A 21876-nucleotide genomic window follows, 5' to 3' on the forward strand; every position below is an offset into this window, starting at 1 on the left:
ACATCCTGTAAGATGTAGACTCTAGATTCTTCCCATGAAAAACTGAGTGCACTGTGGTGTTCTGGCTGTTGGTAGTTGGTTGGGTGTTTTCAGGGCGCTTTTTTCTTGGTTGGGTTTTGGTGGCTTTTTGATACATAAAAGCTTACCAATAGGGCTCACTAACTTAAGGGAAGAAATCAGTCCTTAGGTGTTTTAACGCAAGTTTTAGTTTTGGCAGGTGTTCTCCATTTTTAGTATTCATATAGAATACTTCACACTAGTCAGGGAAGGCAGAGATTCTTCCAGGTACTAAACACTATTTTTGTGTTGAAAGTGCAAAGCTTGTCTACAGCAGGTAAAAGTCAAGTGGAGCAGCTCTCACCTGGGCCAGCAAGTCTGTCCTTAATAGGGAAAGTTATTAGGATTACCATTTCTTGCTTTCTCAGGAAGTAGCATGGCAGAGTAAATCTAACAATTTCTTGTATCCAGCAGGATGCTATCACAGAGGACTGAATTAATTTGGAGAAAGGGATAGAGAATGATAGTGTTTTGGATGCACCTCCTGTGAAATAGCTTTCTGTAATAAAGGTCATAGTTTTGAGAGAGGAAGGTGGAAGTTGTCTTTCTTCCTCTCTGTTTTCCCTTTGAGGTGCAAAGGTGTTAGTGAATTTCCCTTTTGGCCTTGAAGACCACTTTTGCATTCCCTGGAGAGAATACTTTTAGTTTTCCATTCTGTGCCATGGCCCACTGCTAATTACTGAAGATCCTGTGATTTGAAAGTATGATTGCCAGCACATTGAGGATATGCTAAAACTAGATTTTGAAGGACTCACGCGTAGGAGAATTTTCCACTTGTATACAAATCAACTCATGCTCTGATGCAAGCTATTTGTTAATAATTTAAAATTGATGTGATGGGGTCAGCCATTCTGTGAGACAGGAGTTGTTCCCTTTATCTCAAGAAGCGCCCATTTCTGTAGCAGTCCAGTCTGTTCATGTGGATGAACATTTAGGAAGCAATCTGACAGGTTTGTGCCCAGTAGTGCTGGAGGAAGAAGATTGTATGGCAGAAAGAGAAGTAGCAATTTAAGAGTAGTATGACGAGGCAGTGATGTGGTAGTACCGTAACCAAGATTTCTTTCACTCACGGTTCCCAGGGTTATTCCCCTCTCCTTTTTCCTTCCCTCTGGTGAGTGCAGGGCAGTTCAGAAAGCAGGGCTGAAAATGCAGTCATATATTTGATGCTCATGGACGACTGATTTTAGCTAATGATGAATTGGAAGGTCTGCCTACATCGAGGAAAACAATATTTTGTTGCATTCCATTCACCAAACCACCCACAGAATAGAATACCTAAAACTGAGTGACCAGAGTCTGTCTTGCTTTTTCATATTCTCAAGTCTTATTTCTCACTTTGTGAGTCCTGAGGTGGTCTTGGCAACAGGAAGCTACTAAGGGGAAGCGTGAGAGAAAATCCTGTTGGCATATTTAGGAATGTAGTGGGGATGGTTCATTCATGATTAATGAATCTTGGAGAGCCTCAAAAGAAAGAGCTTTAAAAATGTTTCACTCCCTGAAGTATTTAATATAAATCGTAAAGAACTGATGGCAAACAAAGTTTTCTTAACCCTGAGTGTGTGCTTAAAAACATTTCTGTTTTGAGTTCAGCTATATTTGATTTAATATTTACCTTCAAATTGCAGGTGAAGAAGGTGGTGATGTAGCCTCCGTAGGAAGAAAATTTGAAGGAATTCATCTCAAGGTAAAACTTTTGGGTGTCCAATAGAATGTAGTCATTCGATGGAAGCTGTTAACTATTTGAGTTGTTTACACCTGCCTGATGAGCTGATGCAGTCAGCAGAGGACTTGATATTGTCTGCATTTTAATGCACATTTTTGGCAAGTGAGGGGTTCAATAATTAGTGTCACAGAGACCAATGACAAGTGATGTTATTGTCTTGCTAATAGCAGTGGGCCAGAGAAAGGCCTACAGTGTACTGCATCAGCAGGCAGCCCTGAGAAAGGCTTTTCTAGCTAAGGAAAAAGAGAAACCAGATGGATCTTAAGGTGAAAACGCTTATAAAAAGAATGGTTGTTCACCTGGGGGTCTAGCGTAAGTGGGTTACATGGTTTGAAGGAAATGGTAAATGAGCAGTAATGGCTGCCATAACAAAAGCAGGCTGGAATCTTCTGCTGTTGCTTCCCAAACTAGACCATGGTCAAGACTAGCCAGACTATTTACAGTGTTGAGGAAAAATACAACATGCACTTTGTGTTTGTGAAGCCATTTTAATCCTGTGGTTTGCTAGCTTCAGTAGCGTTGCCAAAAATGGGATTTGCTTTCCTCACTTGTCTAGCACTGTGCTGGTGTCCACTCTCTGACAACAGCTAATTGAATCTGCTTCAGAAAGTGACAGTTTGACTAATGAATTGCCTTTTATTACAAAATTCTCTGAGGTTCTACATTGAGGGTCGTTGCAGAATAGGCCTTAATTTGTATATGGCTTCCCACAGGATGTTGGGAATACAAGTAGAGATTTGCAGGTGTCATTGTCAGAGTTTTGTAGCCATTTTTCTTTCTTTCTCCTTTCTTTTTTTGTTTGGGATTTTTGTTGGTTTTTATCAGAGGATCTTTAAGGCAGTGTTTGCTGTTCCCTGAATATTCTTGTTTATTATCCCTTTTTATATATCTTCACAGATTGTTCCTTCTGTGGAATTATAGGGTTTTTTTTTTTTGCTGGGGGGTACGTGTGGAGGCAGATTTTTGCTTAAAATGTGTACATTAAAAATAACTTTATGCAGGTTGCATATATTGTGATCTGAAGAACACTAGTTTGCAGTAAATCAGAATAGTCAGTTTGGAGTTGCCTGTGCCAATAAGTTTTATGTGTTTTAATAATTTTGTTTTCCTCTAAGAATCTGAATGTAGATGATGGACAAAACCTGAAGAAAAAAAGAGTTCCAGTGGATGTGATATTACAAGGTGATGAGAGAAATATTCCCAAATGGATAACGGTAAGATATTTCTCCTATTCTAAGTCATTAGCTAGTTAGAATAAAATCAAAGCTCTTGACCTGGGCAGCAGTTAAATGCATTCTGACACAACTTCTCTGTGCTTCTCCCATTGTTCTTCTGCTTGATGTCTGTGTAGATATTGTAGGATCTGGGGGTTTTGAGAGCTATGAAATGTAAGAAACAGAGCAAATGTTTTTGAAATGTATTTTCCGTTTTTTTTTTTTACTTTTATATGTTATTCTTGGAGCCCTGATGTGCAGGTTGATCTTTGAGCTGTCAGTTTTCTTCAAAGTGTAAATCTGAGCTTTGTAGAGGCTCAAAGCAAAAGAATTAGCTTTGTTTTGATTTGGGGAGCAAGGAAGGTCAGAGGTGAAGTGTCAGGATACAGCTTCTCTTTTCTGCTGGAGCTGCCAGAGATGTGTAGATTACTCAAGTGTGTGTGTGTGTGTGTAGCTATATATCCATGGATAAATTCTTATCTTTGGGGTAGGGATTAGTACATGACATGTAATGTATAAGTTGAAAAAATGATGAATAGCTTTCCAAGAATAAACTAGTAACTCCTAAAACTTCCTACTGAAGCCTTAGACTAGATGTTTTCCATTTTGTCTGAACTTGGCTGAGCCCTTAAAAGGCCATAACTGTACATGACCCAGAACAGCAAGAGGCAAGGAAGTCACAAGTAAGGTTTTGATGATATGTTTAGCATGCAAAAGGCTCAGAATGTTAGATTGTTTTTTTCTTTTTATGTTTTTCAGATACCAACAAGTTCGTCAAAAAGTCGTCGTTCAACTTTGCCGGGGCAAGAACTACTTGGTACAATTAAGTCTTTTGTCTGTTGTTCAAATGTATTTCTTTAAAAAATTTGGATTCATCAATATTGTTTAGGAAAAGTGTTTCATTTTTGGGGAGGTTTTGCCTTTGTATTTCCATAGAATTACTTGGTTGCTTTAATTACTGGCCAAAGATTTTGACTGGCTTTTTGTAATATTTTCTGCTGGTATTCAACATTCAACATTTTTGATTCTTGAGCAAATGAAAACTTCCAGTGTTTTTCTTGGTCTAAGCTATAGCTTGGAAGTACCCAGCATTAATGGCTGAAAGAGGAGTTGAAGTAAAGTATATGATTAGCTTTGGGTTTATGTATTGTGGTATTCAATTAGCTTGCTCATCTACTTAGCTGCCTCTAAGGCTGGCAATTTCTTCCCTGTCGATGGAAATGTTTCCTACTTTGATTTGTGAGGATGGCTGCAAATAAGCATTTGAATGATGAAGTAATGTCTGCCAATTTAAAAAGCATGCCATTTTTCTCGGCCTGCTCAATGATAGCTAGAAAAATATTTCAGACGCACCTGTAGCTTGGCTTCTGTAAGTTCCTTTGCCTTTTGCACTCGTGGGATAAATGAGTGAAGTGCTTCAGACTCTGGTATTTTCATAGCAGCATCCAATAAAATGATTATGAGCTGCTTCTCCTCCTCCTCCTACCATAGACCTGACAGTAAGAACTCCTTAAAGCTACAATGTTTGCATACTGTATGTGCAGACTTACTAAGCCATGCAAGTGTTGGCAGCTGCAGAATATTTAAGTGCCACGGATACTGTATTTTACTAAGCTTCACAAAGGTGTGTTGTTTCATATGTACAGTATAATACCAATTGTTTACTCCTTGTGCACTTTTAGTTTATTGCATGCCCAGTTTTGGACAAGACAATGGTTATTAGCAAGGTTCAGGGTAAACAAATGGATAATGTATGGGTGACTTGTAGGTAGTATCAAAATGGAGAAGACTGAGAGGAAGCAAAGGGATTGGTGGGCTTGAATGGATAGTGTCTTTTTGTGTCCACTTAGTATTCTGAATACTGCTCTGATTAATTACTGCTCTGCCAAGCACCAGGGCGTAGTAGGTAGACAGTTTACTTAACTTGTCATTGCATGTTCCCATGTGGCTAACATGAATCCAAACCATGTGGGCCCATGACAATATTTATCCAGTTTTTCATTGTGATGGTTGATGCGTTAAAGGGCAATAATGCTTATGGAAAGCTCATTGAGGGGAAGCATGCTATTGTTTTAAAATAGATTCTATATAAATATGGGTTTGAGTGGGACTTGTGACTTAGTATCTTGGTGGCTTTTCTGGGAAATTAAATGTTTCTGGCAGATTTTATTATCACTGAAATGAAGATTATGATACGTCAGGGCTTGGTGCTGGCTAAAAGCCAGTGCATCTACCAAAGAAAACCATTCTTTCTGCTCTGCTGTGGTTGAGCATAGGAGGAGGAGAGAAGAATTAAAAAGCTTGTGGGGTGAGATAAGGAATTGGAGAAAAACACTTTAAAAGGTATGAAGGAAATTTTATTTACACAATCAAAAAGATGATAATGAGAATTAAAACCTTTAGAGTACTTTTACCTACCCCCCCCCCAACCATCCCCTGCCTTTTTTTATTTCTCACTGAGAGCATAGGAAGAGAAAAGTATGGGGGTTTTGGTGAGTGTGTGGCTTGTAAAACTTCTGTTTCAGTTCACTTAGGGAGAGGAGTCTCTTGCTATGCCATGGGGTCCTTTCTATGGGAGATGGGAGGGAATTTTCTGTGATCTTTTTATTGTGGTTTGAATTTTTACAGGTTGCAGTCACACCTGAAACCTGCTTTGACGAGTGTCAACGGGCAGAGTGGTCTTCTCACAACTGCCTTGTGCCCCTGGGCCATTAGTTCATGGGCTGCAATTTTTAAGGATGAGCTGTTGTAGTATAAAAGCAAGTGCCCTCTTCCTCTGTCTCTGAAAGCAAGGGTTGTTCTACCTCTCTCTCTCTCTGCTCAGGCCTCTCACAGATCACAGCTTCTCAGCACGTCCACATTCTAGCCTGAGCGCTTCTTTGTCATGGGATTCGGGAGCATTCTCCATCCTTCTAGCTACTTCATTAATTACAGGGAAATAATTTGTAGTATTCTAATGTTCACCACAGCTTGTAGAAGAATTTCAGCTCTGAGGCCTGGGGCTCTTCTTGTCCCCATCCCTTCTTTGCACCGGCTTTAGTGTCACTCTTGTGTTCCCCAGATGTCTTCACTCTTCCTTTTTTTTGGATCTGGGAGAGAGTTGGTGTTTGTAGGTTCGTCTGTTCTCACATGCTATCAGTCGAGAAGATTTTGCAGAGTTCTGCAGTGTTGAAAGGCGGATCCCGTCCGGGCTCTGCGCAATAGAATTGCTCGCTGTGAGGGCGAGGTCCCCGCCGGCTCCATTTTGCGCCTTCTCTTCACGTGGGCGGTGCGAAGGAAAAGCCGCCGCCGCCCTGGCCCGTCTGTCTGCAGCACGGCTGCCCAGGAGCGGCCAAGGGAACCGAGTTCCTTGCGAGCCCTGCCAAGACAGCAGCGCCCTGGTCGCCAATTCCAGCCACGCGTTCCCGGCCACGCGGCCGCTCCCGGCACTGGTGTCGGCCGCGTGGTTCCTCGCCGTGCCGGACGGGCCCGCAGCGCGGCCCTGCAGGCTCCACCAGGAAAGGAAAGGGAGCGGCGCCACTCCTCGGAGAGCGCAGAGATCGAGAGCTTCTCGCGGTGTTTCTGCTGCTTAAATACGTTGGCATAGAGGCGTTACCAGCTTCTCTAACTGGCTTAGCGGCATGCCTCTTCTCAGAGCCAGCCGGCAATTAGTTTTGCCAGGCCCAGGAGAAGCTTTCAGCAGCTCTTCCCAGAAAATCACTTCCATGAGTGGCCTTCTTCCTCTTCACCTAAAATGAAGCCCTATAAGAACTACCACGTTCATGAATTGCCATCTCAGTTTTTATAACTTCCTGGAGAGATCGGAGAACTACCACTTGTGCACCAAAGGTTTTTACAGACTGGCAGGCTTGCATTTCATACACATTATCCAATGGGAGAGGAAGGAAGCATTCAAGAGTACTGTAATAGACAGCTTTGCATTGGTAAAGGATTGGTTGTTCTTTTGGGTTAGTGATCTCTGTTCAAAATGGAAGGAGTATGGATCTCGGTCCCGTAGAGCCTTAGTTATGGCTTTAACTAACCTCAGATACCATGGAGTCTGCATTCATTGACTAAAATCTAGAACCTAAAATCTTTTGCCTCTTTTCTCCTCTTGCTTGAATAAGGGGCTGTAATGCTCTTGGGATTTTAGCTCAGTCTTGCTGGACTCAGCATGTGATGCTCTTTTTTCTCTTGCGTGACTTCTCAGCTTGAATTGCCGTATTCTCCTGGTTTGTTTTCCTTTAAATTTTTATTTCAGCAAACGTGGTGGCAGACAGTTCAGATTTGCTAATGTTTTGTTATTCTGTAATATGTTGTTCCTAAATGTTTGTTAGAGTGATATTCAGTATAGATGGTATAATGATAAGTGGTAATATTTTTACTTTTTGTTTTTTTCTAGGACCTAAACGACAGGACCGTACGTCAAGGAAAGATGCTAAAACCTGCAAGAAAGGATTTACGGTATTTAATAGTACAGTCCTACCATGCAGCCAAAATGCAGCAGTATTTCTTTGTGGATGGATAGATAGATAGGATTATATTCTAATCTTGCCATGCTATCGAATATTTTCAGAGGTATTGAGAAGGTCATCACCTGCTTTACAATAGAGTTTTAGGATAGTTTAGGTGTTTCCGATGCATCTGGCTAAATAGATGACTATTTATCAGTGGTTAGCACCACTTGTAAACCTGGAGAAATTTTTTCTTTCAATTGCTATCTGTTGGGAATGTGTGTTTTTGGAACTCCTCAGAATGCATTCCGTGCAGTTAATGCATTGAATCCATTTATCTTTGTTCTTTGATTCAGCAGGGGTTTCTGGTTTCATCTTTGGTTTCTGTATTTTTTCCCCTGTGAAATAATGCCAAATATTTAAAGAATCTTTGCAGTCTCACCGGTCAGTGTGTCAGGTAAACCCATGGCCTGTTATGGCGTGCCTTGGCAGTAACACAGGAGCTGTTCTGAGCCCCACACAGTGAGGGCATGATGAGGAATGCAGTTCAGTCTGAGGCAGCATGAGTGGATTAATGGAGACCAAGAAGAGGCTGTATTTAGGGTTCCCTTTCCACTCCTGGTAATGCCTTGTGCACAGTCCACTAAGCCTTGGCGCCCAGGTTTCCCAACCAAATCCATAAAAGACTGTGAGGGAAATTCTGTGTCTCAGCCTCTTCTGTGGGCGCAGGTATGTTCTTGCAGTGACTTTAGCGGCAACAGGAAGGGAAAAAGTGAATGATCAGGTAAGTTTTACGAGATACTTGTGGCTTTTCTGGTTAGGCCAGGGAAACCTGAGAAAATGGAATGGATTTGTAGTTGTGGGCTATAACAAAGTAAATGAGTACAATGGATAAAATTATTTTGCTATTCTTTGATTATTCTGACTTTTTTTCTCTTGCAGCGTACTAGACGACAGCAAAGGAGAGGAGGTAGTGTTTCTTTTAAAAAAAATCAATTGCAAAATGTCTAAATATTTTATGTCATTCATGAAAAAAACTTTTATTTGGAGCACAAGAGGACAAAGCACTGCCTAGCACCAGTCTTCCTCCACAGCACTGCCAAAAACCTTGTCCATACAGTGGTCAGATACAGGCTTTGAATCAGCCTAAGAAATCCCAAAGTAGAGATGTAAAATAAGGGTCTGGTACAAAAAGTTTCAGATGGTCCTGACCTTTACTTCTTGTTCCATTTGGCTAATGAGGCAAAGTCATTCAAAAATGTGGCTATAGTCTCTGATAAAACATGGAAAGAAAGTTAGATTTTTTTTCAAAGATACTGTATTTGAAGTTACTTTGAATAAATATTTTGCTGATCTTTGCAAATCTACTTCATGGTCTGAATGTCCTGGAAGCTCTTACAGAAAGGAGTTTGCATGGTTGTCTTAAATGCTAGAAAGTCTTGATCTTTGTAATTTTAAATGTAGTGTAGTCCATTTCAGATGCCCTAGAAAGGCAGAAAAATGGGTAATATGTGTTTTTCAAGTCATCCTAGGAAAGAAATTTCTGACTAAATAATAAAGTTGGATGAACAACTTTCTTATGAACAACGTAAGCTTGAGTAAATTTGTATTTTCCGTTGTATATTTATATATTCCATAAAAAATAGAATATTGCAGATTTTTTCCAGCTTAAGAAAACCATACATTGCTCTGGCTTTGTTGAATTGAAACACAAAGACACATGACAACATATGAACTGTCTGGTTTGGGTTGCTGTTAGCCTTAAAAAAACCCAAAAATCAAAGCAGCCCATAGACCTTAAACCCAAGCCCAAAACAGATATGTCTGACTATGGATGTAATGCTAATGTACAGATTTGATTTACTCACTTACTCTTAAGTAGACCTAAGTGTTTTAAATTAGGATACATAAAGGTTTGTGCTAGGAAGTCTGAACATTAAGCAAATACCGATCAATGGACGCCTCCCCTTAGAATATACCTCGTGTTGTTTTTTTCCAACTCACAATTCTGCATTTTGCTAGGTTTAAGTTTTCCTATTTGGGTGGCATGTCCAGCACCTTCATCAAGCTTTACTGATTCAAATGTGACAGTCCTTTGAGTGGTGGACTTTTTTGTTTTTTCATCTATGGCAGCTCTCAGTGAAGGAAGAGCAGGTAGAATAAATTTCAGCCTCCCAGAGAAGTGATATTTTGGTGATATATCAGCTACATAAATTGCCTTTTTTTCCTTGAGAGTTTTTTGGGAACAAAATGGGCTTTGTGGTGCTTCTTAGACCTTGCTCAGTAAGGGATTTCAACTGGACACCACTTTATTCTTCTAATGCCATCTGTTCCCAATCCAGATATGTTTGGAAGAGGCACTCTGGCTTCTAAAAGAATATGTTGTTAAGGAGGTGTTACAGTAGTGTTTTGCAAAAATCATGAAGATTAATTTCCAGAGAAGGTTACAAGCTTAAGCCAGAGCCTTCTAGTTACGTGCTTGTTGGATTTGATGAGAGAGTGGTTTTATAGCCACTGGTTGGAAAATTGTGCTTTGAATAATTATCAGTGGTCTGCATCCAGACTTGGGAGAAAGATGGCAGTTTGTATACAGGACTTGTCCTGTGCACTTTATTGGCTGTATACTTCATTTAATTAATTAACAGAAGAAGGAATTAATTAACTCTCAGATGATAGCAGGTAGGGTTGACCACTGAGAAAAGTGTCTGACAAATTAGGGCTAGAAGTGAAATTTCTTCAATTTCATGCAAAGAAGTTCAGAGTAATAGACTTCCTTTGCAATAATCAAATGCTGAAGAGACAATTTTGAAAGCTGCTTGAGCCAACCAAGGATATTGCACTCTGCTGTAAAAGTAGCACACACCATGCTAGAAGATATGCACAAGTGCCTTGAACATGAAGCACACAAAACAGGTTTTCTGCACTGTTCAATAGTGACCAAAAGTGTGCTGGAGTACTTTGGTTTGTGTTTCATTGTAGTGTGATTGGCCAGAGGGAGTGAGAAAAAGAAACCAATTACTAGAGCCACTGGTGATAGGATGTAAATAGAGGGAAAAATAAAAGAAATTGAAAACAGAAATAGGAAGAGAGGGTGAGTATTATGAAAGTAATGCAGTTTTTATTTTCCTCTCCCATTCATGCTACAAAATATCAGAGGGGCAGAGCCATGATCCTGAAGATGAGAACTCACCGGCACGCCAGGTATGGGTGCTGCATTGCATCTGTTTTGATGGAGTGTTGCAGGCCAGGCTGGGTGAGCCTTTGAGCAATGTGGCCATCACAGAGGGGGTTGGTTCTAGATGATTTTTAAGGTCCCTTCCAACCCCAACTGTCCTATGTTGGCCTCTTTGGGAAAATGTATTTGTGGAGTCAAAAGCTAAGAAATCATTTATGAGCAGGTGGTCCTGTGCCACGATATCTGTACTGGTTTTCAGCTGTTTTATTAGGGTTTTTTTTGAAGGAGGAGAGAGAGCAGTTGGATCTGGGCTCTTCACCATCAAGTGCCTTTTTAGTTAGGCAATATGTGGGTCTAACTTTTTAAATGACTATTTGTACAATCTGGGTGGTCTAGAATAGCTTCTTTGGACTCAAAGTAAGTTTGTGTATAGACTTGTTAATAAAGATGGTGTGATTTGGTCACAATTTGTGGGATACACCTTCATTTGTTTTACTCCCACCACCCCGCAAGAACTGAGCAAGTAGTGAAAGCAGAAAATGCTATGGGCTAATGAATATAGTTTAAGCTACACCAGGTATTAAAATTCCTTTCATGTGCTTTTAAGGAATCTTCTGAGAACTCTGGTGCAGATACATCTGATACAGGTGGGTTCTTTCATGTACTGCTTGTCTACCCTTTCTTGAACTTTGTTGAGAAAATGGAAGATAGTGAGGTTTTGACCTTGTATTCCCAAATAATTATTGGATTGCATTACTTAGTGGGAGCTGCCTTTGACTTTTTAAAAGTATTTATACCTGGTATTATTCAACAGTTTGATTCTAGAGCAAATGAAAACTTGCAGTGTTTTTCATAGATTCAGCTATGGCAGGGCAGTAGCCAGCAGATAATGGCTGAAAGGGAAGTTGTACTAGAGTATGGTTAGCTTGGGGTTTCCCTATGCTGCTATTCAGTTAGCTTGCTCATCCACATAGCTGCCTCTAAGGCTGGCCATTTCTTCCCTGTTGAGGGAAATGTTTCCTACTGTCATTTGTGAGGATAGCTTCAAAATAAGCATTTGAATGATGAAGTAATTTCTGCCAATTTAGAAAGCAGGCCATTTTTTCGGCCTCCTCAATGAAAACTGGGAAAAAGACTTCAGAGACACCTGTAGCTTGGCTTCTGTAAGTTCCTTTGCCTTTTGCACTCGTGGGATAAATGAGTGAAGTGCTTCAGACTCTGGTATTTTCATAGCAGCATCCAATAAAATGATTATGAGCTTCTCCTCCTCTTACGAATGGTCTGCGAAGCGTCTGGTGAGGATTTGTAGAAACCTCTGTGAGTTCCAGCTGTCTCCACATCCTGTAAGATGTAGACTCTAGATTCTTCCCATGAAAAACTGAGTGCACTGTGGTGTTCTGGCTGTTGGTAGTTGGTTGGGTGTTTTCAGGGCGCTTTTTTCTTGGTTGGGTTTTGGTGGCTTTTTGATACATAAAAGCTTACCAATAGGGCTCACTAACTTAAGGGAAGAAATCAGTCCTTAGGTGTTTTAACGAAAGTTTTAGTTTTGGCAGGTGTTCTCCATTTTTAGTATTCATATAGAATACTTCACACTAGTCAGGGAAGGCAGAGATTCTTCCAGGTACTAAACACTATTTTTGTGTTGAAAGTGTGCAAAGCTTGTCTACAGCAGGTAAAAGTCAAGTGGAGCAGCTCTCACCTGGGCCAGCAAGTCTGTCCTTAATAGGGAAAGTTATTAGGATTACCATTTCTTGCTTTCTCAGGAAGTAGCATGGCAGAGTAAATCTAACAATTTCTTGTATCCAGCAGGATGCTGTCACAGAGGACTGAATTAATTTGGAGAAAGGGATAGAGAATGATAGTGTTTTGGATGCACCTCCTGTGAAATAGCTTTCTGTAATAAAGGTCATAGTTTTGAGAGAGGAAGGTGGAAGTTGTCTTTCTTCCTCTCTGTTTTCCCTTTGAGGTGCAAAGGTGTTAGTGAATTTCCCTTTTGGCCTTGAAGACCACTTTTGCATTCCCTGGAGAGAATACTTTTAGTTTTCCATTCTGTGCCATGGCCCACTGCTAATTACTGAAGATCCTGTGATTTGAAAGTATGATTGCCAGCACATTGAGGATATGCTAAAACTAGATTTTGGAGGACTCACGCGTAGGAGAATTTTCCACTTGTATACAAATCAACTCATGCTCTGATGCAAGCTATTTGTTAATAATTTAAAATTGATGTGATGGGGTCAGCCATTCTGTGAGACAGGAGTTGTTCCCTTTATCTCAAGAAGCGCCCATTTCTGTAGCAGTCCAGTCTGTTCATGTGGATGAACATTTAGGAAGCAATCTGACAGGTTTGTGCCCAGTAGTGCTGGAGGAAGAAGATTGTATGGCAGAAAGAGAAGTAGCAATTTAAGAGTAGTATGACGAGGCAGTGATGTGGTAGTACCGTAACCAAGATTTCTTTCACTCACGGTTCCCAGGGTTATTCCCCTCTCCTTTTTCCTTCCCTCTGGTGAGTGCAGGGCAGTTCAGAAAGCAGGGCTGAAAATGCAGTCATATATTTGATGCTCATGGACGACTGATTTTAGCTAATGATGAATTGGAAGGTCTGCCTACATCGAGGAAAACAATATTTTGTTGCATTCCATTCACCAAACCACCCACAGAATAGAATACCTAAAACTGAGTGACCAGAGTCTGTCTTGCTTTTTCATATTCTCAAGTCTTATTTCTCAGGACTTTGTGAGTCCTGAGGTGGTCTTGGCAACAGGAAGCTACTAAGGGGAAGCGTGAGAGAAAATCCTGTTGGCATATTTAGGAATGTAGTGGGGATGGTTCATTAATGATTAATGAATCTTGGAGAGCCTCAAAAGAAAGAGCTTTAAAAATGTTTCACTCCCTGAAGTATTTAATATAAATCGTAAAGAACTGATGGCAAACAAAGTTTCTTAACCCTGAGTGTGTGCTTAAAAACATTTCTGTTTTGAGTTCAGCTATATTTGATTTAATATTTACCTTCAAATTGCAGGTGAAGAAGGTGGTGATGTAGCCTCCGTAGGAAGAAAATTTGAAGGAATTCATCTCAAGGTAAAACTTTTGGGTGTCCAATAGAATGTAGTCATTCGATGGAAGCTGTTAACTATTTGAGTTGTTTACACCTGCCTGATGAGCTGATGCAGTCAGCAGAGGACTTGATATTGTCTGCATTTTAATGCACATTTTTGGCAAGTGAGGGGTTCAATAATTAGTGTCACAGAGACCAATGACAAGTGATGTTATTGTCTTGCTAATAGCAGTGGGCCAGAGAAAGGCCTACAGTGTACTGCATCAGCAGGCAGCCCTGAGAAAGGCTTTTCTAGTTAAGGAAAAAGAGAAACCAGATGGATCTTAAGGTGAAAACGCTTATAAAAAGAATGGTTGTTCACCTGGGGGTCTAGCGTAAGTGGGTTACATGGTTTGAAGGAAATGGTAAATGAGCAGTAATGGCTGCCATAACAAAAGCAGGCTGGAATCTTCTGCTGTTGCTTCCCAAACTAGACCATGGTTAGGTCTAGCCGGACTATTTACAGTGTTGAGGAAAAATACAACATGCACTTTGTGTTTGTGAAGCCATTTTAAACCTGGTGTTTGCTAGCTTCAATAGCGTTGCCAAAAATGGGATTTGCTTTCCTCACTTGTCTAGCACTGTGCTGGTGTCCACTCTCTGACAACAGCTAATTGAATCTGCTTCAGAAAGTGACAGTTTGACTAATGAATTGCCTTTTATTACAAAATTCTCTGAGGTTCTACATTGAGGGTCGTTGCAGAATAGGCCTTAATTTGTATATGGCTTCCCACAGGATGTTGGGAATACAAGTAGAGATTTGCAGGTGTCATTGTCAGAGTTTTGTAGCCATTTTTCTTTCTTTCTCCTTTCTTTTTTTGTTTGGGATTTTTGTTGGTTTTTATCAGAGGATCTTTAAGGCAGTGTTTGCTGTTCCCTGAATATTCTTGTTTATTATCCCTTTTTATATATCTTCACAGATTGTTCCTTCTATGGAATTATAGGGTTTTTTTTTTTTTTGCTGGGGGGTACGTGTGGAGGCAGATTTTTGCTTAAAATGTGTACATTAAAAATAACTTTATGCAGGTTGCATATATTGTGATCTGAAGAACACTAGTTTGCAGTAAATCAGAATAGTCAGTTTGGAGTTGCCTGTGCCAATAAGTTTTATGTGTTTTAATAATTTTGTTTTCCTCTAAGAATCTGAATGTAGATGATGGACAAAACCTGAAGAAAAAAAGAGTTCCAGTGGATGTGATATTACAAAGTGATGAGAGAAATATTCCCAAATGGATAACGTTAAGATATTTCTCCTATTCTAAGTCATTAGCTAGTTAGAATAAAATCAAAGCTCTTGACCTGGGCAGCAGTTAAATGCATTCTGACACAACTTCTCTGTGCTTCTCCCATTGTTCTTCTGCTTGATGTCTGTGTAGATATTGTAGGATCTGGGGGTTTTGAGAGCTATGAAATGTAAGAAACAGAGCCAATGTTTTTGAAATGTATTTTCCGTTTTTTTTTTTACTTTTATATGTTATTCTTGGAGCCCTGATGTGCAGGTTGATCTTTGAGCTGTCAGTTTTCTTCAAAGTGTAAATCTGAGCTTTGTAGAGGCTCAAAGCAAAAGAATTAGCTTTGTTTTGATTTGGGGAGCAAGGAAGGTCAGAGGTGAAGTGTCAGGATACAGCTTCTCTTTTCTGCTGGAGCTGCCAGAGATGTGTAGATTACTCAAGTGTGTGTGTGTGTGTGTGTGTGTGTGTGTGTAGATATATATCCATGGATAAATTCTTATATTTGGGGTAGGGATTAGTACATGACATGCAATGTATAAGTTGAAAAAAATGATGAATAGCTTTCCAAGAATAAACTAGTAACTCCTAAAACTTCCTACTGAAGCCTTAGACTAGATGTTTTCCATTTTGTCTGAACTTGGCTGAGCCCTTAAAAGGCCATAACTGTACATGACCCAGAACAGCAAGAGGCAAGGAAGTCACAAGTAAGGTTTTGATGATATGTTTAGCATGCAAAAAGCTCAGAATGTTAGATTGTTTTTTTCTTTTTATGTTTTTCAGGTACCAACTCCAAGTTCGTCAAAAAGTCGTCGTTCAACTTTGCCAGGGCAAGAACTACTTGGTACAATTAAGTCTTTTGTCTGTTGTTCAAATGTATTTCTTTAAAAAATTTGGATTCATTAATATTGTTTAGGAAAAGTGTTTCATTTTTGGGGAGGTTTTGCCTTTGTATTTCCATAGAATTACTTGGTTGCTTTAATTACTGGCTGAAAATTTTGACTGGCTTTTTGTAATATTTTCTGCTGGTATTCAACATTCAACATTTTTGATTCTTGAGCAAATGAAAACTTCCAGTGTTTTTCTTGGTCTAAGCTATAGCTTGGAAGTACCCAGCATTAATGGCTGAAAGAGGAGTTGAAGTAAAGTATATGATTAGCTTTGGGTTTATATATTGTGGTATTCAATTAGCTTGCTCATCTACTTAGCTGCCTCTAAGGCTGGCAATTTCTTCCCTGTCGATGGAAATGTTTCCTACTTTGATTTGTGAGGATGGCTGCAAATAAGCATTTGAATGATGAAATAATGTCTGCCAATTTAAAAAGCATGCCATTTTTCTCGGCCTGCTCAATGATAGCTAGAAAAATATTTCAGACGCACCTGTAGCTTGGCTTCTGTAAGTTCCTTTGCCTTTTGCACTCGTGGGATAAATGAGTGAAGTGCTTCAGACTCTGGTATTTTCATAGCAGCATCCAATAAAACGATTATGAGCTCCTTCTCCTCCTCCTCCTCCTCCTCCTACCATAGACCTGACAGTAAGAACTCCTTAAAGCTACAATGTTTGCATACTGTATGTGCAGACTTACTAAGCCATGCAAGTGTTGGCAGCTGCACAATATTTAAGTGCCACGGATACTGTATTTTACTAAGCTTCACAAAGGTGTGTTGTTTCATATGTACAGTATAATACCAATTGTTTACTCCTTGTGCACTTTTAGTTTATTGCATGCCCAGTTTTGGACAAGACAATGGTTATTAGCAAGGTTCAGGGTAAACAAATGGATAATGTATGGGTGACTTGTAGGTAGTATCAAAATGGAGAAGACTGAGAGGAAGCAAAGGGATTGGTGGGCTTGAATGGATAGTGTCTTTTTGTGTCCACTTAGTATTCTGAATACTGCTCTGATTAATTACTGCTCTGCCAAGCACCAGGGCGTAGTAGGTAGACAGTTTACTTAACTTGTCATTGCATGTTCCCATGTGGCTAACATGAATCCAAACCATGTGGGCCCATGACAATATTTATCCAGTTTTTCATTGTGATGGTTGATGCGTTAAAGGGCAATAATGCTTATGGAAAGCTCATTGAGGGGAAGCATGCTATTGTTTTAAAATAGATTCTATATAAATATGGGTTTGAGTGGGACTTGTGACTTAGTATCTTGGTGGCTTTTCTGGGAAATTAAATGTTTCTGGCAGATTTTATTATCACTGAAATGAAGATTATGATACGTCAGGGCTTGGTGCTGGCTAAAAGCCAGTGCATCTACCAAAGAAAACCATTCTTTCTGCTCTGCTGTGGTTGAGCATAGGAGGAGGAGAGAAGAATTAAAAAGCTTGTGGGGTGAGATAAGGAATTGGAGAAAAACACTTTAAAAGGTATGAAGGAAATTTTATTTACACAATCAAAAAGATGATAATGAGAATTAAAACCTTTAGAGTACTTTTACCTACCCCCCCCCCAACCATCCCCTGCCTTTTTTTATTTCTCACTGAGAGCATAGGAAGAGAAAAGTATGGGGGTTTTGGTGAGTGTGTGGCTTGTAAAACTTCTGTTTCAGTTCACTTAGGGAGAGGAGTCTCTTGCTATGCCATGGGGTCCTTTCTATGGGAGATGGGAGGGAATTTTCTGTGATCTTTTTATTGTGGTTTGAATTTTTACAGGTTGCAGTCACACCTGAAACCTGCTTTGACGAGTGTCAACGGGCAGAGTGGTCTTCTCACAACTGCCTTGTGCCCCTGGGCCATTAGTTCATGGGCTGCAATTTTTAAGGATGAGCTGTTGTAGTATAAAAGCAAGTGTCCTCTTCCTCTGTCTCTGAAAGCAAGGGTTGTTCTACCTCTCTCTCTCTCTGCTCAGGCCTCTCACAGATCACAGCTTCTCAGCACGTCCACATTCTAGCCTGAGCGCTTCTTTGTCATGGGATTCGGGAGCATTCTCCATCCTTCTAGCTACTTCATTAATTACAGGGAAATAATTTGTAGTATTCTAATGTTCACCACAGCTTGTAGAAGAATTTCAGCTCTGAGGCCTGGGGCTCTTCTTGTCCCCATCCCTTCTTTGCACCGGCTTTAGTGTCACTCTTGTGTTCCCCAGATGTCTTCACTCTTCCTTTTTTTTGGATCTGGGAGAGAGTTGGTGTTTGTAGGTTCGTCTGTTCTCACGTGCTATCAGTCGAGAAGATTTTGCAGAGTTCTGCAGTGTTGAAAGGCGGATCCCGTCCGGGCTCTGCGCGATAGAATTGCTCGCTGTGAGGGCGAGGTCCCCGCCGGCTCCATTTTGCGCCTTCTCGTCACGTGGGCGGTGCGAAGGAAAAGCCGCCGCCGCCCTGGCCCGTCTGTCTGCAGCACGGCTGCCCAGGAGCGGCCAAGGGAACCGAGTTCCTTGCGAGCCCTGCCAAGACAGCAGCGCCCTGGTCGCCAATTCCAGCCGCGCGTTCCCGGCCACGCGGCCGCTCCCGGCACTGGTGTCGGCCGCGTGGTTCCTCGCCGTGCCGGACGGGCCCGCAGCACGGCCCTGCAGGCTCCACCAGGAAAGGAAAGGGAGCGGCGCCACTCCTCGGAGAGCGCAGAGATCGAGAGCTTCTCGCGGTGTTTCTGCTGCTTAAATACGTTGGCATAGAGGCGTTACCAGCTTCTCTAACTGGCTTAGCGGCATGCCTCTTCTCAGAGCCAGCCGGCAATTAGTTTTGCCAGGCCCAGGAGAAGCTTTCAGCAGCTCTTCCCAGAAAATCACTTCCATGAGTGGCCTTCTTCCTCTTCACCTAAAATGAAGCCCTATAAGAACTACCACGTTCATGAATTGCCGTCTCAGTTTTTATAACTTCCTGGAGAGATCGGGGAACTACCACTTGTGCACCAAAGGTTTTTACAGACTGGCAGGCTTGCATTTCATACACATTATCCAATGGGAGAGGAAGGAAGCATTCAAGAGTACTGTAATAGACAGCTTTGCATTGGTAAAGGATTGGTTGTTCTTTTGGGTTAGTGATCTCTGTTCAAAATGGAAGGAGTATGGATCTCGGTCCCGTAGAGCCTTAGTTATGGCTTTAACTAACCTCAGATACCATGGAGTCTGCATTCATTGACTAAAATCTAGAACCTAAAATCTTTTGCCTCTTTTCTCCTCTTGCTTGAATAAGGGGCTGTAATGCTCTTGGGATTTTAGCTCAGTCTTGCTGGACTCAGCATGTGATGCTCTTTTTTCTCTTGCGTGACTTCTCAGCTTGAATTGCCGTATTCTCCTGGTTTGTTTTCCTTTAAATTTTTATTTCAGCAAACGTGGTGGCAGACAGTTCAGATTTGCTAATGTTTTGTTATTCTGTAATATGTTGTTCCTAAATGTTTGTTAGAGTGATATTCAGTATAGATGGTATAATGATAAGTGGTAATATTTTTACTTTTTGTTTTTTTCTAGGACCTAAACGACAGGACCGTACGTCAAGGAAAGATGCTAAAACCTGCAAGAAAGGATTTACGGTATTTAATAGTACAGTCCTACCATGCAGCCAAAATGCAGCAGTATTTCTTTGTGGATGGATAGATAGATAGGATTATATTCTAATCTTGCCATGCTATCGAATATTTTCAGAGGTATTGAGAAGGTCATCACCTGCTTTACAATAGAGTTTTAGGATAGTTTAGGTGTTTCCGATGCATCTGGCTAAATAGATGACTATTTATCAGTGGTTAGCACCACTTGTAAACCTGGAGAAATTTTTTCTTTCAATTGCTATCTGTTGGGAATGTGTGTTTTTGGAACTCCTCAGAATGCATTCCGTGCAGTTAATGCATTGAATCCATTTATCTTTGTTCTTTGATTCAGCAGGGGTTTCTGGTTTCATCTTTGGTTTCTGTATTTTTTCCCCTGTGAAATAATGCCAAATATTTAAAGAATCTTTGCAGTCTCACCGGTCAGTGTGTCAGGTAAACCCATGGCCTGTATGGCGTGCCTTGGCAGTAACACAGGAGCTGTTCTGAGCCCCACACAGTGAGGGCATGATGAGGAATGCAGTTCAGTCTGAGGCAGCATGAGTGGATTAATGGAGACCAAGAAGAGGCTGTATTTAGGGTTCCCTTTCCACTCCTGGTAATGCCTTATGCACAGTCCACTAAGCCTTGGCGCCCAGGTTTCCCAACCAAATCCATAAAAGACTGTGAGGGAAATTCTGTGTCTCAGCCTCTTCTGTGGGCGCAGGTATGTTCTTGCAGTGACTTTAGCGGCAACAGGAAGGGAAAAAGTGAATGATCAGGTAAGTTTTACAAGATACTTGTGGCTTTTCTGGTTAGGCCAGGGAAACCTGAGAAAATGGAATGGATTTGTAGTTGTGGGCTATAGCAAAGTAAATGAATACAATGGATAAAATTATTTTGCTATTCTTTGATTATTCTGACTTTTTTTCTCTTGCAGCGTACTAGACGACAGCAAAGGAGAGGAGGTAGTGTTTCTTTTAAAAAAAATCAATTGCAAAATGTCTAAATATTTTATGTCATTCATGAAAAAAACTTTTATTTGGAGCACAAGAGGACAAAGCACTGCCTAGCACCAGTCTTCCTCCACAGCACTGCCAAAAACCTTGTCCATACAGTGGTCAGATACAGGCTTTGAATCAGCCTAAGAAATCCCAAAGTAGAGATGTAAAATAAGGGTCTGGTACAAAAAGTTTCAGATGGTCCTGACCTTTACTTCTTGTTCCATTTGGCTAATGAGGCAAAGTCATTCAAAAATGTGGCTATAGTCTCTGATAAAACATGGAAAGAAAGTTAGATTTTTTTTCAAAGATACTGTATTTGAAGTTACTTTGAATAAATATTTTGCTGATCTTTGCAAATCTACTTCATGGTCTGAATGTCCTGGAAGCTCTTACAGAAAGGAGTTTGCATGGTTGTCTTAAATGCTAGAAAGTCTTGATCTTTGTAATTTTAAATGTAGTGTAGTCCATTTCAGATGCCCTAGAAAGGCAGAAAAATGGGTAATATGTGTTTTTCAAGTCATCCTAGGAAAGAAATTTCTGACTAAATAATAAAGTTGGATGAACAACTTTCTTATGAACAACGTAAGCTTGAGTAAATTTGTATTTTCCGTTGTATATTTATATATTCCATAAAAAATAGAATATTGCAGATTTTTTCCAGCTTAAGAAAACCATACATTGCTCTGGCTTTGTTGAATTGAAACACAAAGACACATGACAACATATGAACTGTCTGGTTTGGGTTGCTGTTAGCCTTAAAAAAACCCAAAAATCAAAGCAGCCCATAGACCTTAAACCCAAGCCCAAAACAGATATGTCTGACTATGGATGTAATGCTAATGTACAGATTTGATTTACTCACTTACTCTTAAGTAGACCTAAGTGTTTTAAATTAGGATACATAAAGGTTTGTGCTAGGAAGTCTGAACATTAAGCAAATACCGATCAATGGACGCCTCCCCTTAGAATATACCTCGTGTTGTTTTTTTCCAACTCACAATTCTGCATTTTGCTAGGTTTAAGTTTTCCTATTTGGGTGGCATGTCCAGCACCTTCATCAAGCTTTACTGATTCAAATGTGACAGTCCTTTGAGTGGTGGACTTTTTTGTTTTTTCATCTATGGCAGCTCTCAGTGAAGGAAGAGCAGGTAGAATAAATTTCAGCCTCCCAGAGAAGTGATATTTTGGTGATATATCAGCTACATAAATTGCCTTTTTTTCCTTGAGAGTTTTTTGGGAACAAAATGGGCTTTGTGGTGCTTCTTAGACCTTGCTCAGTAAGGGATTTCAACTGGACACCACTTTATTCTTCTAATGCCATCTGTTCCCAATCCAGATATGTTTGGAAGAGGCACTCTGGCTTCTAAAAGAATATGTTGTTAAGGAGGTGTTACAGTAGTGTTTTGCAAAAATCATGAAGATTAATTTCCAGAGAAGGTTACAAGCTTAAGCCAGAGCCTTCTAGTTACGTGCT

The 21876-nt window shown here is 40.5% G+C and overlaps 1 protein-coding gene and 1 long non-coding RNA gene across 2 annotated transcripts in view; both read left to right on the plus strand.

Annotated features, from left to right (window-relative positions):
- Nucleotides 1-2916: 2916 nt before the first annotated feature.
- LOC131080425 (uncharacterized) lies at nucleotides 2917-7433 on the plus strand. The gene is made up of 3 exons (XR_009114163.1): nucleotides 2917-2994; nucleotides 3754-3811; nucleotides 7376-7433. It is a non-coding gene; the product is annotated as an uncharacterized LOC131080425 (long non-coding RNA).
- Nucleotides 7434-14078: 6645 nt separating this feature from the next.
- Nucleotides 14079-21876, plus strand: part of LOC131096935 (uncharacterized) — an 82704-nt gene continuing 74906 nt past the window's right edge. The window contains exons 1-6 of the mRNA XM_058045569.1: nucleotides 14079-14139; nucleotides 15712-15772; nucleotides 17593-17715; nucleotides 18104-18519; nucleotides 19346-19407; nucleotides 20339-20366. Of these exons, the coding sequence (XP_057901552.1) occupies nucleotides 14079-14139; nucleotides 15712-15772; nucleotides 17593-17715; nucleotides 18104-18519; nucleotides 19346-19407; nucleotides 20339-20366 (751 nt within the window). The remainder of the gene's footprint in view (nucleotides 14140-15711; nucleotides 15773-17592; nucleotides 17716-18103; nucleotides 18520-19345; nucleotides 19408-20338; nucleotides 20367-21876) is intronic.

Source organism: Melospiza georgiana, chromosome 2, assembly GCF_028018845.1.
Source record: "Melospiza georgiana isolate bMelGeo1 chromosome 2, bMelGeo1.pri, whole genome shotgun sequence".
In the NCBI taxonomy this organism is placed as follows: Eukaryota; Metazoa; Chordata; class Aves; order Passeriformes; family Passerellidae; genus Melospiza; species Melospiza georgiana.